This window comes from Choloepus didactylus, chromosome 1 (assembly GCF_015220235.1).
Source record: "Choloepus didactylus isolate mChoDid1 chromosome 1, mChoDid1.pri, whole genome shotgun sequence".
Taxonomy (NCBI): domain Eukaryota; kingdom Metazoa; phylum Chordata; class Mammalia; order Pilosa; family Megalonychidae; genus Choloepus; species Choloepus didactylus.
Genome location: NC_051307.1, coordinates 73,299,525 through 73,316,991, shown reverse-complemented (window position 1 = coordinate 73,316,991; position 17,467 = coordinate 73,299,525). Strand labels below are relative to the sequence as shown.

General features: G+C 34.8%; 1 protein-coding gene across 3 annotated transcripts in view; it reads left to right on the top strand.

The window, feature by feature from the left end:
- The window catches only part of IFT57 (intraflagellar transport 57), a 54,229-nt gene that overhangs the window by 22,244 nt on the left and 14,518 nt on the right, over window positions 1-17,467 (top strand). For all 3 annotated transcript variants that reach the window (XM_037835166.1, XM_037835161.1, XM_037835154.1), the window contains exon 6: window positions 7,018-7,140. In XM_037835166.1, coding sequence (XP_037691094.1) covers window positions 7,018-7,140 — 123 coding nt within the window. The remainder of the gene's footprint in view (window positions 1-7,017; window positions 7,141-17,467) is intronic.

The window sequence follows — 17,467 nt, the reverse complement described above, 5'->3', positions numbered from 1 at the left end:
TGCATCAAAATTTAAAACTTTTGTACATCAAAAGACTTCAGTATGAAAGTAAATTACAGCCTACACAATCGGAGAAGATATTTGAAAACCAAATGTCTGACAAGGGTTTAATATCCAGAATACGTAAGGAAATCCTACAACTCAAGCAAAAAGACAACCCAATTTGAAAATGAGGAAAATTCTTGAATAAACACTTCTCCAAAGAAAATATATGAATGGCCAATAAGCACATGAAAAGACGCTCAACATCATTAGCCATTAGGGAAATGTAAATCAAAAACACAGTGAGATTCCATTTCACATCCACTATAATGGCTGCTATTTAAAAAACATAAGAGTTTGAGAGCATGTGGAGAAATAGGACTACACATACATTTTTGGTGGGATTGAAAAATGTTACAGTCACTGTAGACGACAGTTTGCAGTTTCAGAGTTAAGTATAGAATTGCCGTATGACCTGGCAATCCTGCTGTTGGTATATATCCAAAAGAATTGAAAGCGGGTACTCAAATAGATATTGCCACACCAATGTTCATAGCAGCATTCACAGTTGCCAAAAGACGGAAGCTTCCTAAATTCCCATCAACAGATGAATGGATAAACAAAATGTGGTATATACATACAATGGAGTATTATCAAGCCATTAAAAAAAAATGAAGTTCTGATACATGCGACAACCTGGATGAACCATGAAGACATGTTGAGTGAAAGAAGCCAGACACAAAAGGACAAATATTGTGTGATTTCACTGATATGAAATAATTAGAATAAGCAAATTCATAGAGTCAAACTAAAATACAGGTTATAGAGGCTGGGATGAGGGTAAGAAACAGGGATTTAATGCTTAATTGGTGTAGAGTTTCTGTATGAGGTGATGGAAGAGTTTTGGTTAGTGGATGGTGGTGATGGTAGCACAGCATTATGGGTGTATTTAATACCATTGAATTGTATATTTGAATGTGGTTAAAATGAGAAATTTTAGGTTATATATATGTTACCAGAATAAACATTTTAAAAAACCATAGGACCATATAACACAAACAGAGAACCCTAATGTAAACTATGGACTCTAGTTACTAGCATAATTATAATAATATTGTTTCATCAATTTTAACAAAATTAGCACACTAATGCTCAGTGTTAATAATAGAGAAAGCTGCATGTGAGTGGGGGCATATGGGAACTCTGTATTTTCTGCAAGATATTTCTGTAAAACTACAAATTCTCTAACAAAAAAAAGTAATAAACACACACAAAAAATTAAAACATGAGTGACTAGTGTTATACTCTTGAATTGAAATAAACCTAATGAAACATGACAAGAAAACCAGAAACCATTAAAGGGAAATTTGCTGATGAATCTGAAGACATAAAAATTGAAGCATGTATGGGAGGGAAAAAATATTTAAAGTTAAAAATAAAAGCACAAATGATAAACTGAGAGAAAATATTTGTCACCTATACGATAGGCAAATTGTTAATAGGTGAGGCATGGAGAGGTATTTAAGAGCTTGGGCTCTGGAGTAATAGAGACAGAACCCTGCCACTTAATAATGACAAGCCATTGGGAAAATTACTGAACTGCTCTGTAAATAGTTTCTTCATTTGTAAAAATGAAAATAAGATTCCCCCACTTCATGGTGTTACTATTCGGCATTTAGGCCATATGTGAAAGCATTTAGTACCATGCTTGGCATTTAATAATGGTAATAATATCTCCTAATATATATTGGGAACACTGTGAAAGCCTTTTAAATTTATCATCTCATTTAATCCTCACAAAACAACCCTTTAATTGAGAAAGGTAATATATGCCCATTCTACGAATGGGATCCTGAGATTTAGAGAAGTTGGGTAACTTGACCAAGAGCCAGGCTATGATGGAGGTAGAAGTTGAGCAAAAATGGTATTACAGACCTATCCTCTTAGTAATTATACCATACTGTGATGGCTTTCAAGACAATTTAGTTCCCATTTCCTTGAGTCTTTGTACTGTTGCAGTCTTGACAGTTAATTAGGACTCTCAGGTTCTTCTGGGTAGGTAAATGAATTGAGCTCTTCAACTGTATTTGGGCACTGATATATCCATGAAGTTGTCATCTTCATGAAAAGAAACCTTACAGAAATTCAGGCTATAAAGAATTTTGCAGCCTCTACAATGCCAAGTACAATGCAACCCTTTAGTAGTTTCTCAATATCTCCTTTGTGTAGGGTACTTTCTTTTTGTTTGGTTTTGTTTTGAGAAAAGTGGTGTGTGATCAGAGATGGTTTTGATTCTAGCACTTAAAATAGCATAGATACAAGTAGCTAAAGTAGTAGCAAAGACGGGCATTTCATATATTAAACAGAAAGAGTTTGGGAAGTTGAATTCTCTTTCAAATAATTTCAGATTTCTTATTGGAAAATTAAATTGATTTGTGTGAGTTTGGGGAGTTTTCTTTTTACTTTTTCTGATGTAAGAGTACATAATTTATTCAAATCTTCAGTTCACATTACAACTTAGGATAAAATTTCTTTTTAGTAATCTTAAAATTGAACTTTTTAAAAACTTTTTTGAACCTCATATATTTAAAGACAAAGGCTATCATCTATCTACTTTTTAAATAGATTATAACCAGGGTTTAATTTAGTTATTTCAGAAAGATCTAAAAATACTTTTTTCATAGTATTAAACATTTTTCTACATGGTAATATACTTATAAATCACATAAAACCCTATGTAGAGAGAAAATGGAATCAAACTCATGATTTATGCTTCTCATGTCATGAAGAAGAATTAACTTGAAGGAACATGAAAGGTTTTAACTCTTTCTGCCATAAATTTCATTTGCTTAAAATGATCACATTTCGAGGGAACACTCTTGATTGAACTAACTTGCTATTTATCCCTCTATGTAGCTTTTCACTGATAGACGGTAAAAAGGGAAATTAGTTGCCTTTTGAAATCCTGTTTAATTCATAGCAATCCTGTATATATTGTATTTAGTACTTAGCTTCTCTGTAGCCTATACTATCTTGAACAAAGTTCCATTGAAAGAGGAAGAATGCAAAAAAAGGCCTCTGAGCAACCACAACAGGTATAACCACTTCCATTTATTAAAATTTTTGTGGAGAGTCGCATCCCCCACACCTCCTGAGCTCTCACTTTTTTCCTGTATTCTTATTTTCCTTAAATTCTACCAGGCTTGAATATCAGGGTTTTCTAAATCCCAGAGTTGCTACAGGCAATTAAGGGGACAATCAAAAGTGGTCACTGGCATCTTGGTGACAAGAGAGGATACAGGGACAGTTTAAAAGCAGACATAATAATACAAAAATTACAGCTCTCTGGCATCAGTTAGCATGGCATCATTCTTATCCAGCTCTCTCAGCCCTGGGGCATCTTTGTACTACAGAATAGTACAGTAAGTAATAGTAGTAATAATGACTGAAAAACATCAAGAAAAGATTAAATCACTGTCAGTAAATGTCAGTCTCTACAAGTATCCAGGCTAGCAGTGTGTCTTCCCCCTAAGAGATAGGAATTTTGGCCCAGTGATTGAAAGACCCAGATATCACCATTTGCTCTTGTTTCATTATTAATTCAGTGTTGAGCTCTGGTCCTCCATTGATTTCCCATTTTCACCTTGAAGTCTATGAATCCTGTTCTGCCCAGGACCTCACAATCTAGGTTCTCCTGGCCGGGATCCCAGCTAAACTTGTGGTCTCTGTTAATTGTGACTTGGGATCTCCATTCCCAAGGAATTGTCTTCTCACAGATGCCTGAGACTTGAGCTTTGCTCTTGTGTCTGCCTGTGCAGCCATATGTATTCCTTTACTAGTCATGGTGTTTCTCAATCAGCAGTCAGGGGAATTATTCTAGTCTATCCATAACTAGTCAGTTTTAGAAGCACTGCACTGCCTTATTACTGTCTTTCTCTCCTTATTTTATCCCAAAGGGGAAGCCTCTTAACCAGAGCCAACTACCCAACCTGGCATGTACCCTTGGGATTAAAAAGATCCTATAGTAACAGACATTTGCTGTCATGGACATATCAAAGCTAAAATGAGTTCCAGGGTAGCTCTTGCTTCTATCAGGAATTTATAGTCAACATTGCTTGGTCTGGTAACCTCTTTAGTCTACTAACCCTTTTCTTTATGGGATTTTCCAATAATGGGTGTGCAGTGCATATTACGAATAGTTTCACCCAAAGACCTTGATATTTCTAAGTTCTTTTCTTGAGATGGCGATTCATCAGGTATGCTAAAAACTTGACCATTGTTCCCACTGTTTATTTTGTCACCTATAACAGTTTTTTCTATTAATACTTAGTTGTTATGGGTGTGTTTCCCTCTGTTAGTTTTCAGCCTACCACTACTCCTGCTGGGTAGTCATAGTTTCCCAGGGTCACCAGAGTTAAGAAGTGAAGATATTTTGAATGTGACCAGAACAGCAACTTTGCAGCACTACACAGGCTACCCAACAGCTCAGAGGCTGCAAAGGATTTTATTTCCCCTCAAGTAACCTCCCTTGCAGATATGCTAGACCTTCCCGTGTACCACTCCTGTAGCCCTTTAACCATAAAACAGTAATATATGGTTACAGATCATAGTCTTTCTTCAGATGCCTAACTATCTCATAATACTACCTAGGAAAAGGGGAGGGTTTCTTAAAGGAACAGGATTCTGAACAGGCTATTAACATTGCATGTTTGATCTTGAACTGACTTTGGTGATGTGCCCCACTTTCACAAAGGTTATTTAGAGGATGGTTTACCCTGTTACCTTCAGTTCTTCCTTTAGCAGTATTAAGGTCAGTTCTCATCTCATCAATTTCCCCTTTTACCTAGGACCAATTATTACCCCCATTAACTAGTCTCAAAGTCTTCCTAATGGACCATAAACTCTTTGCAGTCAGGGATTAAATCCTTTGTCTTTCTGTACTCAGCAGAGTGTTTGGATTCTCTCTTTGCAGGTTGTAGAAGCTTAACAAATGGCATATTGGTTAAATTAATTAATTATAAATGAGACTTCTGGATAGCCTATGTCTTATTGATCATCTAATTATTTCTGCAACAGCAGTAACTTGATTTCCCAAGAGTTTGCTTTATCTCAGTTAATGTTGTTCCAGAAAGGAACTTTGTCATGTTGATATAAAATTTTGATTAAACAGAAACAGCAGTTTATTTCTCTTTTATTAGTAGCTCCACATAAAATACCATTTATTAAATGGAAACAACTGGAAAGGAAATATTTTCTCAAAGTATTATAGCCAAGGTGAAATATACAGTTTTAAAATGATTTATACTTTATATATAAGGCTTGTTTAGTTCATGCATTTTTTAGGAATTAGGAAATTTTGAGTGAGGAATGAGGTTATGAAAGAGATGTACAAGCATGGAAGGGGAAAGACTCTGTATAGCCTGAATAAATTAATGTTGCTCTACCAAGCTTAATGTTCTTTTCCCTTCTTCATTTAGTACCTGGGCCATTTTTCCCAGTACATTAGCTGTGGCCCAGGAGTGAGTGAAAATCTTTAAGCTGCTACATTAAAATTATTTCAGGGCATTGGAAGTAATGATTAGCAAATCATTGCTTTAGGGAACCAAATAATAAGCTATAAAGGTAAATATAACTTACTAAAGAGCTCAATATAAAAACAAAGAGTAGCTAACACATTGGATGTTCTAATGCAGTGTTTGATATGCCTGCACCCTTCTCTTAGTTTCTGCATCTGATTCCAAACAGAGCCACTACTAGCTTGTTTGCTTTTGTGAAAATTAGAAAAACATACCTTACCTTGAGAAAAATTTTTTGAGAAAATTATTCACACCCTGAACACCTTTATATACAGGCCTGAAGAAAGTGGGACTGTGGATGAATGCCCCTTAGCTTTGTTTTGTGATTCTGTACTTCACCTTCCTACAAGGAGGGAAAAAGGGAGAGGTGGGAATGAAGGAATGGGGTGGGGAGCATTGGCTCTGGGATTTAGTAGCATCTGGCTTCAGTTCACCTGTACTGTGGTTCCATAGATCAAACTTATTTTTTAATCAGTGAGCAGAGCATCTACATTCTGTTAAGAATTGTACACAACTGCTGCTAAGAAGATGTGCCACCTTGGATCATCCGGGCTCTGCAAGATGGAGTGGTGGGGGGTTGGGGGGTGAGGGGTGGGAGGTGGGGTTTGGGGGTGGGTGTCTATAACCCTGGCAGGAGCAAGTCCTTTTTTCTTTGTTTTACTTTATACCCCAGACATCATGACAATTCACCTGGTATGTTTAAGTATTTTTCTCTATCTTAAAAGATCTTTTATTTTTCATATAACCACCATAATATTATCACACTTATAAAATTAATAATCCCTTAATATCATTTACTATTCTGTATTCAAATTTCCCTGATTGCCTCAAAAATGTCTTTTTACAGATTGTTCAAATTAGAATCCATATAAGATTCACACATTGTATTTGGCTGTTTATGTCTCTTTTATTCTATATAAATAAATATTTATATTTTTTCTTTATATTTTCCTATAATTTACCAAGGGATGTTAAAGGGAAAAATTCTTACCAAAATTAATGCCTTAGACTTTATCTTTAAATCATTAATTTGTACATTCTTTATGTTTTCAGATCCATATATACTCATTGCTGAAATGTGAAGGGTTGGCAAAAAGAAAAAAAGAGGTTTTCCTTTTGTGATTCAAAAACAGTCTTGAATCGCTTTTGTTACTCAAGGGCAGAAACCAAATGCAGAAATTTGGTCCCCACCCTACTTGAGTTCAAGTAGGTCTGTATTAATTCACATTTTTAAGCTACATTATTTGCTTCTTTTTTTAAGAAAGAAAGTTGCTATTCTACTATGTTGCTGCATTATTTTCTTTTAACATGGATAGGAGGATAGAAAAGAATTTCTACTGCCACTATAATTTTAATACTACCATGCTTGATTTAAATTGTGCAGTGCTGCTAAAATGCCTCAAAATTTTACCATTTCTTTTTATAAACTCTCAATCTTGTGATATCTTTCCTTTCTTAGGATATGAACGAATCTGCCAAACAAGAAGATATTTTGGAATCTACAACAGATGCTTCAGAATGGAGTCTAGAAGTGGAACGTGTATTACCACAACTGAAAGTCACGATTAGGACTGACAATAAGGTATAGAAGAGAACACATTTTGTTCAAATAATTTTTTGTAAGGCAGTTTTGGGATCGAAACTTATACAGGCTATTTAAGATTCAGTTTTCATCATTTTGTCTTAATAGGGATTTAACAAATTGTTGTCAAATAAATAAATAATACAGAGCAGTATAAAAAACAAGGAATAAATCTTTAAAAAGGTAATTTGGAATGCATCACATTTCCTGGGGATTGAGGAGTATGTGCAGAAATGTATTTTCTTGGAAATCATATTTGTTTAGGGGAATAGTGAATGAAATTGGAATTTCATGACCTAATACCCAATGATTAGGGTTAGAGGATGGTTTAGAACTCTGCTGGTTGGCAAAACAGATGATATCCTGGAAGTTGCTATAGATAATCTGTTTAGTACATATAATTGAAAGTTAAATATTAAGCAAATAATCAGGAAATCATATGTAATAAGATTAGGGATTAGAGCATATGAACTGGCCTATTTTATCGTTTCTGCTTCCTTTTTGCATACAATTTTGTAAGTAATAACTTCAGGATATTCTTAATAGGTGAATAAAAAATTCCATTCTCATTAGTACTGTAATAATCCCTGCAAAAGGGGCTACACAAACATCTAGGTAAAAAACGAAAAGATTCCTCTTATTTCTATCCTTGGAGGCTGGGAACAAGCCCCAACATTATGGAACAAAGTTTTAGGGAAGCTTAGCTTGTTACTCTAGAAATCCAGTTTGGTCCTGTGTCTGCTCCCAAAGCAGAAGGCCCTACAAAGATTACCGTTTTCCAACTGCCTTGGAAACTAATTCGTTCTTGGAAAGTCTGGATTTGGGTTTGTAGAACTGTAACCTAGAGAAGGTAAGAAGTAGCCTGGACTCCTAGGGCAGTTCCAGAATAGGCTAAGGACACCAATGGTGTTATTGGACTGTGAACAGTTGTGGAAAAAACTTTACCCAAGGTGAGTGGACAAACCCTTGCAGCCAGTTTACCATGTAATTACTCAGTCATTATGGAAGACAGCTATTGTTCGACTACATTGGGGGTGAAGTCTTTGTTTGCATATCTCTTCTATGTAAATATATATTAATAAAACTTTCTTCTTCACTGATTAGATCTCTGCTGGAAGTCATAATTTGCAAAAATGTTATTTGTGATTCTTTGGTCTCATTAGAACAATTCTCTTCATAAAATTAAAAATCACTACTATTGTTATTCTGGTTAGAATGATATGTTAAAATAAATGTATTTGGGAACTCTCGAGTACAGCTTAATCCCACAAGGAAGCAAGTTTAATTTGTTTACTTTCAAGCTAAGTAAACTCTCAAAGTTAAACATCTCATTTAGAACAACTAAGAGGATGACATGAGGATTTTTTTTAAAGCACAGTCACTAATTTACACATAATAGAAATAACTTAATAAAGAAAGGAAGAATATACATTTAATGGTTAATGTGTGCAGTTTTACAAAACTAAGTGCAGGTCAAATTCTTTTACCAACCAATATTACGGTTATCAACATTCTGCATACTTGGAAAATCGGTGGTCTCCTAAGTTTGGGAAGAATTAACTAGTTGAATGTTAGACTCTTAGTCTCATGTCCTATATTACCAGCCTTGACCTTATGAGGTTATCTTGTGCCAAATTAATTTTACAATCAAGTTTTATGGGCAACACTCCGTAATATCAGATTAAAGTTCTTTTTTTAAAAGTATTTTTTAGAATATGTGGCTATCATTTTTTATTTAGACTTCTGTAGTAAAACATATTGACCTAAAGTCATATTTGGTTGCTTTTTCAGAATTCTCCTCTAGAAGAATTTGGTCTTTGTTTTCAGTATTTCACAAACTCTTGTTTCTTCTAAACTTCCAAACATAGCAAATGGGAAATGCAGCTTTATGGGAAATGCAGCTTTAGGGCCCATTCTTTATTCAGCTCACTTAAGATAAATATATATACTGGCTTGAGAAAATAAGGGATTTATGCAAAGAGATATGTCTCTCATGTCTCAGAAAGAAAAATAAAATAATCTGATTACTTATGAGGTTTCTCATGGACTCATTAACTTCCTTTTTCAGAAGTGGTTGACTTCTAGCTTCACATAAATTCCATTCTTTTCAACAACTGACTCTTCAGTTGCTAAAACAATAAATTCATTCTACACAGGCTAAATTATTTAGGACATTTAGAGATTTCGACTTTGTGTTTAAGGAAAAAAAAGAGTTTATTATTATTTTCGGGTGGATTTGTTTTGTTGGTCACCATTAGATTAGTTTTAGTGGGTGGTAAGTAATCAAGGTCCTCCGTTATGTAAATCCATTACAAATTTCTTTAAAATGGCCTTGTGTTAGTAGTAAATAAGTGCTGTATTTATTTGGCACTGGATCAAATATTTGCTTTTACTCTTTTGGTTTTCTTACAAATTTATTTTTTCCATGCTTCCTAGCTGGGAATTACAATAAAAACAAATATTGTTTTCTGTTGTTTTTGAATATTACAGTATATGCTTTGATGAGATACTATCATATATTAACATTTTATCTTTGTATACTCTCCATACATTGCAATCAGGTTTTTATTACTAAGCCAACTTCTCCCTCTTGCTTGGCACCACTTGCTATTTTTGCCAGTCCTCAAAGAATGCAAACTAATTCAATATTAGCATAAATAAAATACAATTAGGAAATTAAAAATGTTGCCAAAAATACAAATAATATGTTCCACAACTGAAGAGAAAGGATTTTTATTATATACTGGTTTGAATGGACTATAGTAGTAGTTCTCTTTTTTTAGAGTTGGTTATAGAGGATGTTCCTGGTGATTACTTCTAGGGTAGTTATATACCCAGATACAAACTAAAATTTTTCCCAATTTGGAATAATGTGTCTAAAGACACAGTCAGAAATTCTGGGTTAATAAATCTAGCCAAATCCTAGGTCATCCCACTCTAGTTAATGCTCTCCGTTATGATCAAGTGTGGGAGGGTCAGGAGTTAATTCCTTGGAAAGATAGTCTGAGGATACCTAAGCTAGACATCGGTGCCACCTAAAATTGTCTAAGAGCATTGTTGGTGTACTGCAAGTCTATTTCTTGCACTTTTTGTTTTTTCCCCTTATTTTTTTTCCATCTTTATTTTTCTTTCCCCTTCCTCTTCTGCTGCTTTTTTCTCTCTCCTATGTCTTTATTAGACCTAACAGAGGTACACAAGTGTTATATAACTGCTCTGGTGGAATTTAAAGCTGAATTAGAGAAAACAATATGAGTATACTCAGACTAGACTTAAATATGCGACTAGACTTAAATATGGAACTAGTCAAGAATTTTTTTAAAACAATTTTTGGTTTTAATTATAAACATAATAGGTAAACAGTGTTTCAAGGGGTGGGTGGGGCAGGGGAGTGGTATGCTATGAATTAGAAGCTAAAAGATCACATATTGAGCCGAGATTTCAGAAACTTAGTGAAACTATGGTAGCCGTAAAGATCCAGAGCATACGGAGTCTATCTCACACACTTTCCCGTGGCCTCCAGAGTTCAGATTTGTACACAGAGTAAGCTACTATACCTCTCTGTTCCTCCATTTCCTCATCTGTAAAATGGAACTGATCACACCACTTTCATCATAGAGTTGCTATAAAGTACCTAGAACAGTGTTTGACACATAGTTGATACTTAATAAATGTTAATATGCTATCTTATTATTATCTATTTTAGCCCTTTTATATTTGATGCCTATATCAATATTCAGGAAAAATTTACAAAAAAATTTGCACTAATGCTTCCATCATTTAAAGGAGTATTTATAAACATCAGCTTCTCCTCATTCTTGCATCAATTTCATATTAGTAGATTATATCCTTTCATGGGGAGAAAAAAAGCCAACTTGGGGCCCTGGCCCCAGGTAGTATATCTCTGTCTTCAGCAGAGGATAAAAACAGAAAATAATCTCCCACAATCCTATGACCCAAGGATAATTATAATTATCACTTTGGTAAATCTTTTCAGTTTTTTGCCTAGTAAATGTACATAATTTGTACATAATGATGATAATAGTTTAGAAGTGACATTTACTAATTGTTTTGTGTGTGTCAAACACTGATCTTAGCACTGTTCTTAACTCATTTAATCCTTTCTACCGCTGTATGAGATGATGGTACCTTTTACTACAGATGAGGAAACTGAAACATGGAGAAGTAATTAATTGCCTTTGCCTAGTGTGAAATTTGATCCTGAAACCCAAGCTATTACTTACTTGATTTGAGACAATGTAACATACTAATTAAAAGCAAAAATCCTGAATCCAGTTTACTTGAATTCAAATCCCAGCTCTAACGCAATGTAGCTGTTGAACCTTGTGAGCAAATTATGCAATCACTCTGTGCTTCAGTTTCTTCATCTATGAAATGGAGTTAGTTATAATATTTACCTTAAAGAGATGTTTAAAGAATTACATGTATTAATATATCTAAAATATTCAGAATGGTGCCAAAAGTATGTGTTAGCTACTATTTCTCTACACTCTGTCGTGTGTGATTTTATTTATATAGTTGAGATTATTCCTCTCTTTTAACATGACATTATGTCATGAGTATTTCCATACATGCTTAAAAATTGTAAACCATAACTTAAATGGCTGTTAATACCAAAATTTACTGTCAATCTCTACCTGAGTGCCTGGTAGGGAGATTGATGGCTTGGCCAAGCTCAAGAGGTTGGAATCAAACTAGAAGTTGTATGATCTAAGTGGAAAATTGGCAAGGCCAAGTCATATAAGAGCTGGTGGTTAGAATACAGGCAAGCCTAAGGACCATAAGGTCTGAGTGCACAGACCAATAGCCAGACATAGATCAGGGCCAGTGAGTCATTTTAGAGAAAACAAGTGGTTGTTAAAGGTGGAAGTCCAGTAAAAAGGCAAAACTTGGAGAGCAGGAAGCAGAAATGAACATCAAATAGAAAGCTAGCTTTAGAAATCTTGTTATTGCTCATTGCTGCAAGAGTGTATAGCCTGACCAGGCCGTTGGTTGTGGCCGTTGGTTGTGACCACTGTTACGCTGTTATCTTCTTTCCAACTTCTGTGAGGGGCTCTCCTCCAGGGCAATTGATGACAATTATGGAAAGTTAATATTTTCCAACATGACTGAAAATTTTTAAATTCCATAATAGTGGTTTTTTTTTGTTTGTTTTTTAATTTTTAAGTGAATCATTTGGCAGTTGCTTGAATAACAGTTGAAGCTGAGCTGCTGAAGATTTCTACATGTCCTGCATTTCTGGAAGAATAGAAAATGTGGATGCATATTCATATAGATTTTCACTTTCTGTATTTTTTATTAATTTTGATTCTATAAATAAGTACTTAATGCTCTTTCTTGAGAAGAATTATTTTAACTTCTTGGATTTCCTTTTTATGATAAAATAGCAAACCTCTATTTGACTTCATTAATTGAACCAAAGAAAAATAGCTTCCTAAAATGATCAGTCTTATTAGTGTTTATTGGGAGAAAGTTTTTTTCAAGTCAGTGATTTTTACCACAGTAGAGAGCAGGTAAACATTAATAATATTTATTCCTGTTCCCCAGAAATAAGGGTGAATAGAAAGTGTGACATCAGTTTTCAACTAAATCTTACAGAGGCCCTTTTCTTCAATTATGCAGTACTTGATTCTAAAAGATTGTACATTATAATGATTTAATATAAGGTATTTAATGCAATGAACAAATGTTCTAACATGCTTTAATGCCCTGTGGCTATTGTAATTAAAATTTTGATTGACTTAAATAGATTTTTTCCAAATTATAATTAAATGTTTCCTGCTTTGTTGTTTGAAAAGATAGTTGGCTAGCTACCCCCTTCATTCCACCAAAAGTCTCTAGTAATTATGCAAATCTTCAAATTCATTACAAAGAATTTAGCTAAAGAGTTTTTTTTAAGGCTTTGAAAGTACTATAGCATGTGTTTTTAATTATTTCATACCTTTGGTTCACTGAACTGCTTTTTTATATCCTAACCTGTTATCCCTCAATGTCTGACTTTCTCAAGAGTGCAGTTGTAAAAAGAACCTTAAACTTTAAATTTCAACTTCGAACGATTTGATTTTGTTCAACATAAATCAGCCACACAGGTGTTGCCTTGGGTAATTCATACCAGAAAACCTTTTGGGAAGTCATTGTGCTAAGGGTGGAATTGTTGCAATAGTCCTGAGCCTTTGGGCTCCGTAGTCACTGTGAGAACTAAAATCGGAAAGGGAGGAAAGAGACAAGAGATGTTCATTAATCAGCAGGTGGAATTCCATTTAAATGAACCTGAGGGACCTCAGAATTGTTGTATTAGATCTAAGTCTTTTCGAATTGGAAGCCAAATCCTGTAGAAGTGTACAGTGGTAAGCTTTCTCTTTTTACTGTTGTAGACAAATCTGTATTTGGAAGCGATAGAGGGTATTTTTCTCATCCCAGAGCATTGGAGAGACTAGCATGCTTTGACCTGCCATCTTTGTGTTTGGATGCAGTGTAAGATGGTGTTAATAATATTTAGCTTTTCTGTGTATTTTGTACATGCAAGCATTTATAAATTGTTATAGTTTGGGAATAAAGAGCATTTTATAAGATTTGTACTCTGGTTTTTGAACAGTATCTTATTTATAGGACTCTTACATCCATGAGCAAAAAGGATACAGGAATATATTTTATGTATATATTAGTTATTAAAATGGGATTCTGCCTGTTATTTGAATAATAGAAAGACTACATTTATAATTCTTAGAGATTTTCTGGTAGACAGACCTACTGTTGAGAAGTATTCACATAATTTAAAGAAAAATAAGGCACCAAATAAAAAAAAAAAATCGGGTTTTAAAGTTACCAGTAACAAATGTAAATACAGGTGGCAATAAGTTGGTTTCCATGAGGCTCCACGCAGGATTAATAGCTCCAATTACTGTCACAAATGTTTGTAATTGTATCTATTGCTGCTAGGCAATAAATGCTTTTTAATATAGCAAGGCCATAAATGTACATGCTGCTGTTGTTTAAACAAAATACAATTTTCAGCAAATTTATCCTTGAAACACCTGCTATAATCAAAAAGAGGTGAAACTATCAAAATAAACTGCCTAAATTAACTAGACACATACTTTTTTAGAGCAGTCTGGATGATTACTCAACTGCCACACTGTCTCAGAGAATGAAGGGAAATATTCACTGATGGACTCCAAACTAGATTTTACAAGCAAAATCTAGTAAAGGAGACTACACAAAACTGAATATTGTTTGGAGGTTTTGTCTTATTTTTAAAACATGGTGGTATTTTGCGGACTTAAAATTGCATTTGAAAGATCAGCTGCTTTTTTTTGTTGTTCCTTGTGGGTCATGGACAGAAATCAGGTTTATGGGAAAGAATACTGTTAAAATTATACATGTAAAAATACAGTAAAGAGGTGGAGAAAAAAACACCATCCTTACACAACTGGAAAAGACTTTTAGTTGTTTCTGTCATCTCATTGAACATCCAGGATATTTAAAGATAGTTGATACCTTCCAGAATATTTACTATGAAAGTAATAAATGTTTCAACTGGTTGGGCGAAAAGTTCCGTTTATCACAAGCTGAAATAAAACAAGTGTTTTGGTTTAGAGATTACCATCAGCTGTAACAAAGTGCATCAACAGTGGTAGTGGGTTTTAAGGAAATAACCAATAAAGACTGCATGTTATGTAAATACTGCAGAGAAAATTACTAATGCCTCCCTGCTGATATACCTCAAATAGACATTTGTGATTGAGAGCAGTGAATTAATACATATTGATTATAATTAAAATTTCTAGACTGCCTAAATATTTCATTATTGCAAAGTATGATTTACTGTTTCCTTTAAATTACTTAGTATAAAATACAATTTGAAGCAGAAACCATTTGTCATATGGGGCTCCCCTACAAAATGTATTTTTTATTGAATTGACTCATTTTCCCAATCAACCATATTAGAGTAATGCTAACATTGCATGCTATTAAAAATTTCTTAATATTTGGACAAATGTTACACCTATAGTTTTTATCCCATTATATCTGATTCTCTTTTCTTATGTCATGATAACTATTTGAGTTTCCTAGGTCTTTAAACATGCATAGGATGTTTCTACTTGTTTTTTACATTTTTTTGAGTATGCATGTGACATCACAGTTTTGATTAGTAGATTCTTGAAGTTGGGAGGAATGTCCAGATCATCTTGTTCAGCTATCCACCAAGGTTTTTTAGCGTCTTATGAAATAATTAAATTCTGATTTGGCATATGAGTGTTCCTGCATTCTCAGAGAGACCCCATTCACTTCCTGTCTCCCTTGCAAAATCTCTCTCTGGGCTGGTAACTCCTTTGAAATCCTGGAACCCCTCAGAAGATTTGTATGGCTATATAAAAGGGGTATGAATGGGGTAAGCATGAATAATATGACTGAACAAATATAAGAAAATTCTTTCATAATAGATGGTAGTCAGTAAAGGTAATCTCTGAGCACCCGTTAGGAATATAATTAACTAACAAGGTATTTATATTTAGAGATTATGGGTCTACAGTTTCAGTTCAATTACAGGCAGGTGTGAGAATACCAGTGCTAGTGATAGCCTTGTTTACCCTCTCTGCACGCTCTTACTTTTCTAAACTAGAAGAGGAACATCTAGAAAGCAGGGATTTCCATGAGGAAAACCTTGCCAGCAATCATGATTATTCCAACTCCCTGCAAAAAATACACACATATACATGCTTACCTCTAAAATTGCATGTTTAGTTCTTTGAACACTTAAAAGGAAAAAGCATGCTTTCATACCACAAGGGTATATAACACAGAAGACTTTAAGTTGCTAGCAGTGGAAGAAAAATGTCATATTTTAAAATTCAGGAAGAAAAATGTCACATTTTAAAATTCAGGAAGGCCACATTCTGTAATTATACCACAAACCTGATGGCCATTTTTCATTAAGAAATTACTTCAATCTCATGAAAAAAATATTTAATTGAACGGATACCCACACACCCACATCACATGCACAACACAAACACGTACACAAAAGTGGTCAGTGATGAAGCCGAGAACAAGAAGTGATTACAAAACTGCTTGTGCAAAATGGTGAAAAGAAAGAAATGATGTTCTCTTATTAGAGAAGGGAGTGTTCTCTGTGGAGGAGGGAAATGAATTGCTCATATCCTTGCAGAAAGCATGATAAATTATAGTCTTGTCCCAAAAATATTTGCTACAGTGAACATAGATATATACAGCTCCTCCTATTATGTTGTCTTTCCTGCCACTTTCACTTAACCTGAGTTCCTGCCATTAGATTTTCAAATAATTCTGTCACTGACCATGGATGGGTTTTAAATGTATCATGGGAACACTGATATTCCCAATTGAAAGCTTGAGACTGGTCATTTTTGGACCTCTACCACCACAGCTATAGTTACAATTTTTTTAAGTAAATCCCTCTCTCTATTGAAAGAGTTGCACTTTTGAGATCTCCTTTCAAGCAAGGACTTGCCCAGCTGCAGGGTATGAGGTCAGCAGCCCTCAGAGTCTTCTTCACTGTCTACCTCGATGGCAGGGAGCTGCCATCTGGTGACTGAGCAAGGCAGGGGTATAAAGACCCCAGCCATTTTGGTCTGAGCTGGAAACTAATGAAAAATACTCGCTCCAGAGCTCCCTGCAGGTTAGCTGGTTCACCCTTTGTCAGGCTTGCATCTCAGTTCAGCATCTCTCCCTGCACAGTCCTGCTTCCTCTCCCTTCCTTTCACAAGTGTTGATCCTTGATAAACATCTTGCCCGCAAACTCTCCCTCACTGTCTACCTCTGAAGAACCTAACCTGCAACATGCCCCTCCCCCATCAGATTTTGTGCTCCTTAGCGGTTAGAAATACTATCTTATTTTTATATCTACATCATCTTCTATCACTACCTCTGCTTCCACCCCAGCATCTAATACATAGGTTCTGAATACCTGTGTGTTAAATATTTCCATGTACTGTAGAAGCCACAAATACGGGTATAGTATACTAGAACTTTGCTAATCAGAGTGGCCAGTTACTCAGCAATCTCACAGTCCAAACCATGGTAGTACCTTGGCATGCAGTTAACAATCACTCTTACCAGTGAACAACCCTGAAGGGCTCTGACTTCTAGTGGTAGCATTTCTGCCAAGTGTAAATGTAAAACACATCTACTGAGAGTGTCAGTTGTGTCACTAGCTTCCAGATGCTTCACCCATCCACTGTCAGTACATGAGAAAATATGCACAAATCTTAAGTAAATACAGCAGAATGAATTTTTACAAAGTGAATTTATCAGTGAACAAGCCACCAGA